Source organism: Setaria viridis, chromosome 9 (assembly GCF_005286985.2).
Source record: "Setaria viridis chromosome 9, Setaria_viridis_v4.0, whole genome shotgun sequence".
Taxonomy (NCBI): Eukaryota; Viridiplantae; Streptophyta; class Magnoliopsida; order Poales; family Poaceae; genus Setaria; species Setaria viridis.
In genome coordinates, this window is record NC_048271.2 from 43,672,193 (window position 1) to 43,686,585 (window position 14,393).

General features: G+C 45.2%; 2 protein-coding genes across 2 annotated transcripts; both read left to right on the top strand.

Moving 5' to 3' along the window:
• Positions 1 to 5,435: 5,435 nt before the first annotated feature.
• Positions 5,436 to 6,739, top strand: LOC117840613 (uncharacterized). The gene has a single exon (XM_034721136.2). It carries the CDS (start codon positions 5,912 to 5,914, stop codon positions 6,488 to 6,490), a length of 579 nt encoding a protein of 192 aa, XP_034577027.1. The 5' UTR covers positions 5,436 to 5,911; the 3' UTR covers positions 6,491 to 6,739.
• A 5,787-nt stretch (positions 6,740 to 12,526) lies between these two features.
• LOC117839057 (uncharacterized) lies at positions 12,527 to 13,938 on the top strand. The gene has a single exon (XM_034719300.2). It carries the CDS (start codon positions 12,870 to 12,872, stop codon positions 13,581 to 13,583), a length of 714 nt encoding a protein of 237 aa, XP_034575191.1. The 5' UTR covers positions 12,527 to 12,869; the 3' UTR covers positions 13,584 to 13,938.
• The last annotated feature ends 455 nt before the right edge of the window (positions 13,939 to 14,393 follow it).

Below are 14,393 nucleotides of genomic sequence, written 5' to 3' on the forward strand. Positions count from 1 at the left end.
TGGGGTATGTTATATGTACATACATCAATCCTGTATGACATGTTGCATATAAAACAATTTTTCAATCTTGGTTATATCAAGAATTGGCATGATAGCCCTGATCATTCTAACTCATAGATGATAAGAAAAATTATTATCAATTCTATTGGTTATAGCATACATTCACAAAATCCTCAGATTTTGTGCACCGCATGTGACACAAGAAAAATAATTTTAAGACCCTCTTACCTTAAAATTTTAAATAATCAGCCACTAAATTTCTTGAACACATTCAAGATAATTTGGCCATATTCAGTCATTTATGAACTATCTAGGCACTCTAAAGTGCTCATGAATGCATGAGCAAATAGTCCCAAGTGTGTCCCTTATTGATCATAAAGCACCACAATTTTTACCAAATTAATTGCTCGGATTTTTCAACTTAGAGCAAATTTTCCTGGACACATGATCAAATTCATTCATATGAAATTATTTGGTTTTGGGAACTAAATCACTAAGTCCCTATGTTCATACCAATTATGGCTTAATTGAATCTCTTATTGAGATAACTCATTTGTATGACCATCCAAATAGAATTGAATTTATTAACATTAAGTTGATAATATGCGGACTTACACACCGCATAATATAAAATCATAATACTGCAATCATAGGGCTCCCTTCGTTGCAGTAGCCACAGCTAAATATTTCTCATCCGCATGTTGGTTACGTTTTACACATAACAATATCACCACCTCAACATACATCATGGGAATTAGAGACCTACAAAAGGTATTATTATCCGTCATTCATATAATACCGTATCTTATGGGGATTTACATACAAGCCCGTATGTTGATAACACTTTGAGAATTATTCTAAGCATTAGGGAGAGATTAATACTACACATAGAATACCATGAATCCAAAATGAATACTACATACATTCAGTCCTCACATCTATGTACATACCAAAGAATATCTGAACCAACAGTTCGGAACATCTTTTATTTGTAACACATTACAAATAACCTGCCAAATGCATTTGCGTCATCTTATACAATCCCTATAATTAATGTGCCAGAAAGAGTGATAATATATCTAACAGAATCACTCAACTCCCAGATTAAAATAAGAGGGAGGAGAAGTATGGTCACTAGGGATATAGCTTATTACAAGCATCCGCGGAAATAGGGGAGACATTCTCCAAGATAGTAAATGCAAATTAACATCATACATATTGTTAGACACTTTATGGATATTGAAATCCAAAGCCTATGAATGTTCATCATTCAAAAACCCAGTACATGTGCACATAAATTTAGGCACTGGATCATTGGAACACCCTAACTCTATCGTAGTGGGACATGAGATAAGAGTTCTAAAGCATGCTATATTGGTTCCATTGTATCAATTATACAAATACTACAAATTGTCGATATAAACTCCTCAAAATTGCTATACACCTTAAACTGGATCCATACCAAAAGTCTTAGACAGAGTGTATCAACACTCAAATTGGGTCAAAGCAAAGATCGCAATTATGGATAATTTCTCTTGTTCACTGATGAGAGGTATTTACCACAGTAATATCATCTTCTCACAAATACATTCTTTTGAAAGCATGGTGGTGAGATAATGAGAGATTGTAGCAATGGTTTCACGCAGAGACCGAGCAATATACCTTCGTGGTATATGTGAAAATCACGTTCCTATATGTAATCATTGGCGGATCAAACAACTTTGATAGATTTGGATATACAAGTCTTCAACAGACTTCACATTCTAAATCTAAATAGAAATCACAACATATATTGTATATAACTCAATACATGGTTTGAAATAGTCAAGTTGATTGTGGTACAACTCACTAAGAGAGTATCTTCCATAGAAGGAGTACTCCAACTATGATCCGACTTGGATTTTCCATCATCTCAACACACAAACAAACAAGCAAACATTTTATGATGGAATTTGAGATGGAAATTTGGGTAAAACTAAACTATGCATATATATATATATATCAGTTTATCAATATTCAATTCATATTGTATACCAATATTCAAATTATATTAGACAAGCATATCCATCAATACTTATGGTCATTCACTCCCTAATGATGGATCAATATCCATTTAGACCCTGGGATGATAAACTTAGTGCCAACAAAATGCTTGTGTATTATACAAATTGCAACAGGCCTGATATTGCATTTGTAGATACCTTACTATAGCACAAATTAGTGCAACTCCAACAACACCATACTGGTGGGAGTCAAAAAAGGATATCCACAGATATCTAAATGGTACTAAAAAGTCTTGATTCATTATTTCGAGACATGACAAAGTAGGACATCAAGATACTGGCTAACTGATCCCCATATTGCCAGATCATAGACTGATATTGATAATAAAGTTTTCATATGAGTCATTAAAATTGACTCTAATAGAAACTTTTATCTATCATTCTGAAGCATCACATGTATATGTATTACTTCAGTGAATGATAAAACGTGATTCCATCAAATCACTAAACATTATCCATAAATGATAATGCAACTTGTATTGCTCGGATGAAACCATATTACATATGAGCAATATCATTAACTGATTGTCCAAAATGTTTATCCTCATTTTTTACAAAGTGAGGGAATAAACATCAAAATATATTCACTAATGTACTTATCCACCTCTACATCGTAGAATGGTGTTTATGGTAAGTGGTGGGTGACAACTTTAAATTTTGCAAGGCTCAGGGGGAGACTCTCCTAAAATTCTAATCTATCCAAACATCATATTATACTCTTTTACCTATATGAGTTTTTCCTCACAAAGGTTTCTCATAAAAGGTTTTAATAAGGCAATATCAATACAAGAATATATGTCATATCACCTATTTTCCCCACCGAGGTTTTTAAAGGTGGTATTCAAGACATATTATGTCCTATCTTATGTTTTCTCTACAAGAGTTTTTAAGGAGATATAAAAGATATACAATTCCTTCTGATATTTTCCCATTGTGTTTTGGGGAAGGTGATTCGAATATGATCCTCAGATTATAATATGATTGATCTCAAACTTACTTATGAGTTTTCCTTTTCAAAAGGTTTCTCATATGAGTTTGCAATGAGATAATAATCTAAATATGCTATATCATTTTCTCCTTATATTTTTCCCACTGAGTTTTCAAAGAGTTTTAGTGGCATATGGACATACAAATTGGATTCTCCTCAATATTTTTCTGATAGGATTTTTGGAGGAGTTTTTCCCATATGATAATCAAAGATGATTGAACAAGGATTACATGAAGCTTACAAGGAGCTAATTGATCATGGGGAGTGTTGTGAAACATTTTAATTAGTGATCAATTAATATTAGATAATTGTAGATGACCTTTAATGAAAGGGTGTGGACCTTTCATGAAGGAGCTAACTCCCAAGGGACATTTTGCCCTTTGGGCATGCCCTTTCCTCTTGTATAAATATGTAACCAGACAATTCATTCAATCAATGAAGAGAATCCTCAGGTTCGTTCTGTGTCTCTCTCTACTCTTAACACTCTTTTTCCTTTCTCGTTGATCCACATAAGACTTTCTTATTTCATCTTTTTCTTATTAGAGCTCTGTGCTCAATCTGTCAATCATATATTAGATCTTTTATTACATGCACCGCCCACTCTCATCTACTAAGAGATCTTTTACCAATATATGTATGTAAGTATATATGTTCTTCTGTTCGTTCCTAATCACTACTATACTAGCTAGCTAGTATATATCGATCATGATTGACAATAAAATTAAACTTTGGCAGCATGCACTACGGTCACGAGTCCGGTTTGTGTGCTTTTGTCTGTGATCCCAGTGTTGGCCGTCCCTCCGACCATACTATCCATGTTGGTGGCCGTCGTCTGTCAAAAAGAGACTGCCAATTAAGCTGTGCGTGGGCCCCACCCTCCTTCCTAGGATTCTCATTATCATCGGAGCCCGGGTGAATCAGATTCCTGTACCAAATTAATCTATTATTCTTCGTTTTATAAGCCAACTAATTAGTGAACCCGCAGAAACTAACGGTACTATCTTTATTACCGTGGCAGTACCGTGCCGCTGCCGGACCAGGATTTTACATCAAAATAGGTATACATATTTAAAATACACAACAAGGTACAAAAAAATTGAACAGTTTCATTGGTAAATATAAAATAAAGGCACTCGCAAAAAAATATAATAAATAAAGGCGACGTCGTGACAAACCGATCGATCGATTGCCGCTTTGTGGGTTTTGCGTTGTGGCACACGAAGCATAATAAACGACGACAATGGGCTCCCTTCGTGGTAAACAATGCAAGGAACCGGCCCGGTCCGGGCGGGGTAGGCCACGCGTGGCCTTCTTCAGTCAGGCCCATTCCAAGTAAGTTGCAGTTGGAGCACGAACTGATCTCGCTGACAAAGAAGGGAAAGGAAGGAAAACCTGAAGGAGAGATACTTGCGGGGTTCGTGCTCGTGCATGCATGCGGTGACCACAATCCTTCCTTGCACGTACTTCTTCTGTATATGAGATATGACGATGGGCTTAAATTAGCTTACACCTGGGCGGACGGATGAGAGGAAATTAGTAAACTAATAATTAATTAATAGGAAGAAGCTAGACTGGGCAGCTAGTTCTCGTACCCTGGCATATGCATGCATATATCGATCACTACACGCCGACAACCGCGACGTTACGTGACAGAGCTCTTGTCTGCTCGATCCATGGTCTCTCATGCATTGCATCCCCTGTCGTCCGTCGATGCCCGATGGTGTACGTAATACCAGCCAGGTGCGATGCACCACCCAACAAAGTCAACGTTATATCTGTGCATTCACTCGAATGATCTGGTGACCGGCCCACCGACGATACGGTGCCGTACCGACTCCAGACTCACATCGCATTGCATGCATGCATGCAGGATTCGCATGCTCTTGGAGGGAAGAACGAAGAAGAGAGCCTAAGGACACGTACGGTTAGTTTGGTTTGGTACGCCTCTCTCACTTGTCGTCTTAGCTGCTCTTGGGCTAGATGGGTGCCATGATGATGGTGGGCTTTATCCACATAAATTTTGGGCCGTATACTTTATTCTCGGCCCCGTTTCAACCAACCCATCATCCCTCCCTCTTGCATGCCGCGCGGCCGCCGACCAACGACGACCGCCAAGGCAGCCCCCGCGCGCGCCGTCGCGTTCCCGTGCTTCGCTTCGACCGCAAGTATGCAAACCGCGCCGCTCGCACCACACGATCTGGAGAGCCCCGCGAGCCCGCAACGCGGACGCTCCAGTGCACGCCGCTCGTGATCGCCTCGCCGGCCGGCGGCCACCGCTAGGGCGCGGGCGCGGCGAGCTAGGCATGACCGCGGTGGCGGGAGGCTTCGAGCGAGTCCCGCCGACGCGCTGGTACTACATGCTAGTATTAGTCCCACATCTCATCGTTGTATTCTGAAAGGTTTCGGAGCGCCAGCCGATAAGGTACAGCGCTTGTACTCCGATCCGATGTTCTTTCCTCACGAGCTTTCGACTTGCGCCGTACTAACCTTGAACAGCAGCCGTGCGGCATGCACGGTCACTAGCAATATATCAAATGGCCAAAATGCAGGTTTGTGTCCGGGTAAATTTAGGCTTATCTCCACTATACGGTAAGCTACACATTCCAACATCCTCACCGGTTCTTACCAATTTCGTCACATTTTAGTTCTAGTTGAGAGTATGCTTGCATAACTAAATTGACATGTCACTTTTCCATCCAAATAAAGCTGCAAAAGGCTATGCTGGCTCTCACTCACTGACACATATTTTGGGCAGAATTATTTTGGATGCTTCTACTTATTCCAATCATCAAGCCATCAATTTTTTTTTTCATTCAAACCGAGATGGAGCTGACGAGGGGCTGGGGCGCAGGGCAGGGGGATGGCAAGACGACGCACGTACAATGCCATGACCCAACCACCGGGCACCAGCACCGTTCCGGCCGCTGCCATCACGCCCAAGGCATTGCCTTGCATGCACCGCCCGCCGCGCGCGCACGTACAAATCAATCCCTCCATCGTCTCGCGCCAAATCAAGCCCGCCATCTTCCCACCGCTGGTCGTCGTCTCCCCCGGCGACCGCGTGCCTCCTATGGGCCATACATGCTGGCCGGCGGCCGGCGGCGCCGCCGTGAAGGCGGAAGCGGTAATAATCTGCGTGCTGCTGCTGCTCCTGCCGGCGGCCGCCGCGCAGCAGTCCCCGACGGCGGAGGGCGCGGCTGCGATCGACGCGGAAGCCGACGGCAACGGCACCACGCGAAGCGGCGGCGGCGGCGGCGGCGGGCGAGGCGGTGGCGGGCGAGGCGGGGGCGACGGCGCGCGGAGTAAGCTGGTGAGCAGCATCGACTGCCAGATCTGCGAGGCGACGTGCCGCGTCAAGTGCCTCATCAACAACCTCTTCCAGTGGGGCGTGTGCTACCAGCGCTGCAAGTCCGACAACTGCAACGACTGGTGCAGGTAGCTAGCACAGCAACACGTACGTGCTTTCGATCGATCGGGTTGATCGGACGGTTCAGAGCATGCCACGTACCAAGCCTTCTTCTGCAATCTAGCTAGCTAGATCCAAAGTATATATATACTGGTATATACATACACACATAAATGTGCCGCTGCACACTCATACCTACATGTATTTTGTCATTACCCAAAGTTTGTACTTGTAATTTTGTACTGCTATTTTTTGAATAACGGGTCGAGAATTTTATGCACACGTGCAACGATTTCTACGTGCTATTAGTGAGTCAACTTGTTCTCATCTCAAAGAAAAGAGAGATCAATTCATTATGCCTTTTATTATCAACAACCGCAGCTACGTACTCCGTATACTACTATTTTAATTAGGAGATCAAGATGATCCACATGCGTCCCAAATGCAAGTAGAGAGTACTAATCTACCGATCAAGAACCGTACGTAGACCAGCCTCCCTAAATTAATTACGACAAGCTGCAGATTGTTTATTAATTGAACCACACGTATGGCGATCGCTGAGCCACATCTAGCACTAGCAGGTAGCCTGCTGCAGTAGTCTACTACCAGTACGAAACTGTCGCAAGGAGTCCGTGGTAGCTGCAGGCGAGCTGCATTGTGCATGCTCAATCCATGCATGGTTCATGTATCCATCATATCGGACTTTTCCAAGACTGGAGTCTACACTAAATTTTTCTAGACTTTTTGCATTTTGCACATTAAAATACACATGAATTCGGACAAATAATCATCCGTGCAGCGCAAAAAAGTCTAAAACGCTTACGAACCACTTAATCTTGAATAATGGATTGGTTGATGAACAGACGCCAAATTAAAAGCAGATCTGGACCGACGACGAGGTCATAATTAAACAAATGGAGAGCCGCTAGGCACACGGATCATGGATGATCCAGACGAGAGACAGATAGATAGATGTCGCTACTCCAAAACGTACCAGCTGCTGCAAGGTCAAAGTTAGTAAGCAACTGACACGTACAGAGCAATTAGCATAGATGCCAACGCAAAGAGAGATTGCGAGGACTGACCGTTGAAAAATCGCACACTTGTTTTGTCAGTGCGTATGAGCTCATTGTCTGAAAGGGAAATGCAGTTAATGGCCGTGGTGTTTCTTCTCCTTCTTCTTCTTCCGATCCCTTTTCCAAAGGGGCTGACGTGGCGTGCACATTCTTCACTAATCATCATGGACGCGAAGGATGCTTTGCAACTGGTCGATCTATACACTGTCACATTCCCGTGTCTTACTTGGAAGCTAGGGGCCTGTCGCTGCTCGAGAACCTGGACTCGAACTTGTGGCTAGAAATTAAGAGAATCCTTAGATGTTTTTATAGTACGCAAAAATTAAGTTCATTTGCAAATTTCTCCGATCCGATCCGATCCCCACTCGTTTTCCTACCGAGATACGCAATTAAGGTAGCGTTTGGTCCATGCGCGAGTAACATAAACGTTAACGTAATTTGATTGTGCTCGGATTTGAGTTGTCACGCAACTACTTCCACACATGAATTGTTTGGTTCCTGCTGCGTAAGTGGTAACGGAATCGGAACAGAGCTAGGAATGAAGATCTTCTGTTAACGCCAGGTGTGAAGCAAATAACGGCCAAACAGTAAGAAAGCAGGTGGACAGATCTACCCAATTGCGCCATGATCCATTTCCACCCCACGAAAAACAAACAGGTGTATCGTTAATAGAATGCACTGTAAATAGATATTCATTCCATGTGAATTCAACTGCAATTTGGTTGACTGAGCATGCATGAAAATGAATAAGAGCTGTTTCTAAATTATGAACAAGATTATATTTCGCCTTGGGAAAAAGCTCATTAAAAGGCTCGATAGTTTCGATGTGGGGTTTCAAAATTAAAGCTTCAACTGAAAAAGAACAATAACCTACACGCATAGACCATCAGTGCGAGGTTTATTTCTGATTAGTCTGATTTAATACGCATGAACTTTAAAATTGACGGAACCTGTGGAAATGCGTGATCATGAATTTGACCAAATAATGTCGAGTCCCATGTGTTCCTCGTTGGAACATATAAATGCTCTCCTAATCTTCTTCTCTCTTTTTTAATCTAGCTCCCATCCTTGTAAATTAAGCAAGAATAATTCGTTTTCCGTCTGAACTGAGACTTTTTGTCCAACCACCATGTGAAGACTTGGGACCCCGGCCCGTGCTGTTTCTTTTGTTCTTGTGACGGCTCTGACGTATCACTCGTGACCTCACTGATCGTGACGTCTGACCAAAAACAGCCAATCGGGGTAATTAGTTTTGACTAATACTGTTTAATTTTTCCGGGTACTTTACGGACCTGGCTGGCCTGATCAAAATCTTATGAGACTGACCATTGATCGTTTCAGCTCAAATAAAACATGCAGAGTTGAGTAAGTTTCTAAGTTGATTGGCGGTTGAGTTTACCTAAGTTTGCCTTTACTTTCAGGTCGTTTAACTAGTCCTGGAGTGACAATGTAGACAAATACCGATTCGTAACAACTAGCTACTGTCAACGGATATCAAGTGATTAATAAAAATAGAGGTGGCAGGGATTGCAATTCCAGTGAAATTTTGCTGAAATTCTGTGAAACTTGGTGCTTCTAGCCATGAACGGAAAATATGCTTTCTACAAAAAAAAATGTTTCGTTTGAATTCTTTTGGCCAGCAAGTGTCTGTATGACAGAAAACACCCTTCCGCGCGCAAACATAAATGCCATGTGCTAGGATTTTTTATCCCAGCCATATGTATTCGGCTATTCCCATTTTTCCTTTTTGATGATTGGTGGTTCCACGGTTTAAGGAAAAAAATTATGACTATTTCAGGTTAGAGCAACTCCAAGAGTTCCTCAAAAAATTCTTCCCAAAACGAGGTATTGGGGCTTATGCTAAAAAATTTTTCCCCTAAAAATATATCAGCCCACAACATCATTAAAAATTACTCTCAATAATTCAAAATAGGTCACGTCATCGTAGCTGGGCCCAGCCCGGGCCGCCCCGCTCTCTCCCCGTCTAGCCTCCCGCAGGCGCACGCGAGGCCGAGCGACGGCGGCGTGCGGCAAGGCAGGCGGGCACGAGGCCAAAGTGGCGTCTGCGAGGCAAGGCAAGCGGCCGCAGGGAAGAGTTGCTTCGGCGAGAGTTGCTCCCAAAATTGAATTAAAAAATAATGGTAAATTAGCCATTGTTTGTTGCGTGGGAGTTCAATTTGTGTGTTACTGAGAGAAAACAACTTCGATTTGCTTTTGCTTCTGCCGCAGCCACTTCCAATTGCGATGCCGCCAGCCACCTCCGCACGCGAGGCAAGCTTCGACAGCGCTGCGCTGCAGGGGATCTGCTTCGCCGCCATCAGCAGCGCCGGCATGTAGGTAGATGCGCTCGCCTTGCCCAGCGCCGGCCTTGGGTGGAGTAGGCCCAGGCAGAGCAGCGGAGCAGTACGCGGGGGAAGGAATCGCTCGGGAGGTCGATTGGGGAAGAGCGGGGGGCTGCGAAAATATGCGGGATGATGATACCCTTTTTCGCGTCCCCGCAAAAATGCGGACAGTTTGAGAGAGCGGTTGGAGTGTCTGATTTATTCCTCATCTCCCTAATTGAGGTATTGGGGTTGATAAAAGGGAGCTCTTGGGTTGCTCTTATAGACCCAAATTACATACCACAAAAAGTAGGACTATTCTCATTCTTTTTGCGAAACATACAGTACACATGTCAAATTTGATTAAACCACAACCAAAATTCAAAACAAAATTCCAGAAATAATCCATGCATGAATCTTATACTACTTCCCAGATATGAAAGGGAAAAAATTCGGAACTGAAACCCTGGAGGTGAGGGCTATGTGTACTTTGAACCATGGATGCGTACATTTGCCAATCAATTACTTTTTTCCCCTTTATTTCCCTTCTCCAGCGTATCGTCATTTTTTTTTTTTGCAAATCACAGAACAGATGCAAACGCTCACAAACGCATGCACGCTCATCCCTATGAATACACACATGTAGCCTTACTCCCATGAGCACTTTCGGGAGACTGAGCTGGCAGATCTTTCAGCATATCGTCATGGGAGAGGTGCAGAGGCCAGAACGATTTTTCTTTACCTATAAAAAAATATCATCATGGGAGAAACATTTATTAAACCCAAGAACTGTTGACACATGAATGCTTTATTTTAATAGAATATCTGAACCACGAAAGTGAGATCGCGTGAGATAAAAAAAATCCTTTACAAAATAGTGTGCTGTGAAAGCCAGTAGTTGATCAATCGCAAGCATGCACATGGATGTCTATTTATTTCAGTTTTTTTTTATCTCGCTTGTGGTCAGCATACACAATGAACCGGATCTGGCTATTTTGGTTCAAGTTTCGTTCAGGGAGCTCAAATAGTGTATCTCAAAACTCAAATGGGACTGGATAGGAAATGGGCAAAAACTTTGGCCAAGGATAAAAAAAAAGAATCGAAGACCGATTGGTTTAATATATTTTCTTCAGGTGTTTTTTTTATTGAATTTCCATTGTGAGGAGGGGGGGAAGCACCGGAGTTCACCGTCACAAAAAAGAAAAAGGGAAAAACACCACTAGAAGTCCAGAACCGAAAGGAGCAAAAGCTACCCAAGATGTAGCCCTGTTAATTGGGTTGTAACCCATGTTGTAACCACACCAATCTATTCTCATAAGAAAATAAATATAACCCACCCTAAACCAAACCTCCACTATCACACACCACACCACCCCAAACTTACCATTGCATAAGTTATACAAATTACTTGTCAAATATGGTTACAATCCAATAAGAACCCATTAGGTACCCAATAAAAACCCATTAGTTAACTTTTTTTTTTGAGTTTGTATGTGACTCTCAACGTGGGGCCCACATGTAAGTCTAGCCATACTACTTTGCACAAAGTAGCGGACTGTCAAGCTAATTCATCTGCAACAAGTTTCGGTCAATTCATCCAAAATTTTAAGGTGTGAACACGAGGTTTTAGTTTTAGGGTCCGACTCTTGACGCGGGCCCCACATGTAAGTCCAGCCGTACTACTTTGCATACAGTAGCGGACTGTTAAACTAATTCATCTGTAACAAGTTTCGATCAATTTATCCAAAATTTTAAGGTGTGAACGCGAGGTTTTATTTTTAGGGTCCGACTCTTGATAGATGAGGCTCCAGGCTTTTGAGTTCTTAATGGGTCTCAACCCACGGGTTGAGAGTCTTTTAGATCCAAAAATAATACCACACACCCCAAACACCTTCCAAACTATTTATTTGTAAAACCCAAACCAAACCAAACCATCTAGCAGGCCAACTCATTATAAACCAATTCAAATGAACTTATTATATAAACCAAACCATTAAAACCAATAAACCCAACCCAATTAACAGGGCTACCAAGATGTACGCAAGGAGTCATGAGCTAGTAACCGTGATATGCGGCAACTTGGCTAGAAATGTCAAAGGAAGATCTCGTCTTAAACCCAGCTAGTTACGCATAGACTACTCGAGTAATCCACACTAGTACGGCATCTGCGAGTAGATGGAAGCACCATACAAGTTACAATGATGTCTGATTAATTTATCCATCTACCCTACACTTGACACGTTTGGGGACCCAAAACACCGAAATAATATGTGGATCACTTCTGAATCAATAACCAACCAATGCATAATTTAAGGTTGCTGTTTCATAGGATCCACTCGCATTTAGTTAATAATTCATCAAGATTCAAGAGTTGGTATCAATTTTTCTACGTGCTTTCATCTAGACGATCTTCCTTCTCTTTTTTCCGATTCGATTCGAAATATAAGCATGCTAATTACTTATTCTGTCCGTTTCAAATTGTAGATGCATAGTTTTTCTATGCAGCTAAATACAGTGTGTATGTATAAAAGTAACGAGAACGAACCTTCCAAGCCTATAGAAATCACACATCCCTGCTCGATCGATCGCATTAAAGGCGCAAATACGACCTTGCTCGGACCGGGCCGACCGACGAGTCATCACACATTCACACTCACGCAAACAGTACGCCTGGTTAAAAAGGGTTTCCTTGGACTTTTTCTCGCGAGAAAGCAACGCAAAACGGGCGAGAGGCACGCGCGCCGAACGCCGTCGACTTTGACCGCCGACGAGCTGCGGCCCGGCTGTTTTTGCTCCCGTACATGCACTGCGCCGGTCAAACCTACCCCTTCCGCTTCCGGCCATGTCCACACCCATAGCAGATATATGCAGCAACCAGCCCGGCCGAACAAGCTAGCTAGTGTACAGATCGACCCATCCATAATCCATCCATCGCCAGCAATATAAACCCTACTGCCTGCCGGCGGCAGCTACTGTTCATCGCCGATCACCTCTAGCTAGCTGCCGGATATAATAATGGCCAATGGCGGCGGCTGCCTCCTGGCGCCGTACTTTTGCGCGGCGCTGCTGTCCCGTCGCGGGCGGCGGGCGGCGCGGCTGGTGCTGTGGGGCGGGGAGTCCCGGGCGGCGAGGCACGGGAAGCTGGCGGGGCAGGTGATGCTGGACTTCGCGGGCACCGTGGTGTGCCGCGCCGACGCCTTCTACCTGGGCCGCCCCGCGCCCGTGCTGGCCATCGAGGACCGGCTCCTCGCCGGCGGCACCTACCTGGTGCTCCCCGTCGAGCGCCTCCCGCAGGGCTACGACGCGCTGACTGCGGCGTCCCTCGCCGCGCTCTCCTACGACAGGGCCGCGGCAGCCGGCGGGGGGCCGTCCATCGCGGGCGGGCCGAAGAGCCCCTTCGAGTACGTCAAGGGCGACGACGGCCGCACCGTGATCAAGGTCACGCCGGAGTTCCTCATTGGGGCCATCACGTCGTCCAGGGCCGCCGGAGCAGACAGAGAGGGCGGCGGCGAGGAGGCGTGCGCCGGGACGCTGTGCAGCACCCCCGAGCTGCGGAAGCACTACGAGCAGCTGGTGGGCGCCGGCAGGGGCGCCCGCGCGTGGTCGCCGCGGCTGGACACCATCAAGGAGCGCAAGGGCAGGCGGGGATTCGCGGCGGTCAGCCCCGGGAGGCTCTCCCCCGTCGCCGTCAGGCTCCTCAGCCGCCTCGACGGCAAAGGAGATAGATAGTAGCTGCTAGCGTGCGGCGGAGCTGCACGTATCTAGCAGCATGGCCATGGAGGTGCAGTGGGAAGCTTGCTCGATCGAGAACAGCTAGCAAGCTTGGTGATCCGTGCCCGTGGTACTTGGTCGCCGGTGAAGCAATTGGATCCGGAGGGAGCGATCAGCAGCAGCAGCTGCTGCTGCTAGATGATTAGGTAGTTTAGTGTGGAGTATGTGCAAAGTGCAGGCCGGCAATCTCTCTTGTTTTGTCGGAGGAAATCAGCTGTATAGATGCCGATCCGAATTCCATCATGAATACACATACAGTACAGGCATGCACGCATGTGGGCGTGTCTCTGCTGCGACCGGATCGGAATCCCAACTTGGCTGGCGTCGTTGATGTCCATCGAGCCCAAGTAAGCAGCTTCCTCGTATGTCTGAGGCGGCGCTCCTCGGCCGGTCGCGCGCGCTGCTGATTGAACGAGGGCCGGGCAACGCACGAAACGCCCGCGCGGATCGGATCAACCCAGTGGATGGGACGTACGGGTTCCACTTCCAGCAGGGAGGGGAGCCCTGGGCGGGCCAAGCACGCCCGCCATCGATCAGCAGGCGCCCAGGGAGAGGATCCTCTCACGCGGCCGGGCCGGGCCAGCGCCACTCGCGCGGGCGGCGACGAGACGTGCGGAGCGCGGTGGGGGGGCGCCAGCCGGCCTCGAAATGCATTGTCGTAGCACGACACAAAATTGAAGGCTTGCTGTCACCGTTACCATTTCGGATGCGACGGCACAAGTAGACAACAAACAGTGGCAATGCGCACGGGACTGTCCCGTGCGTCTC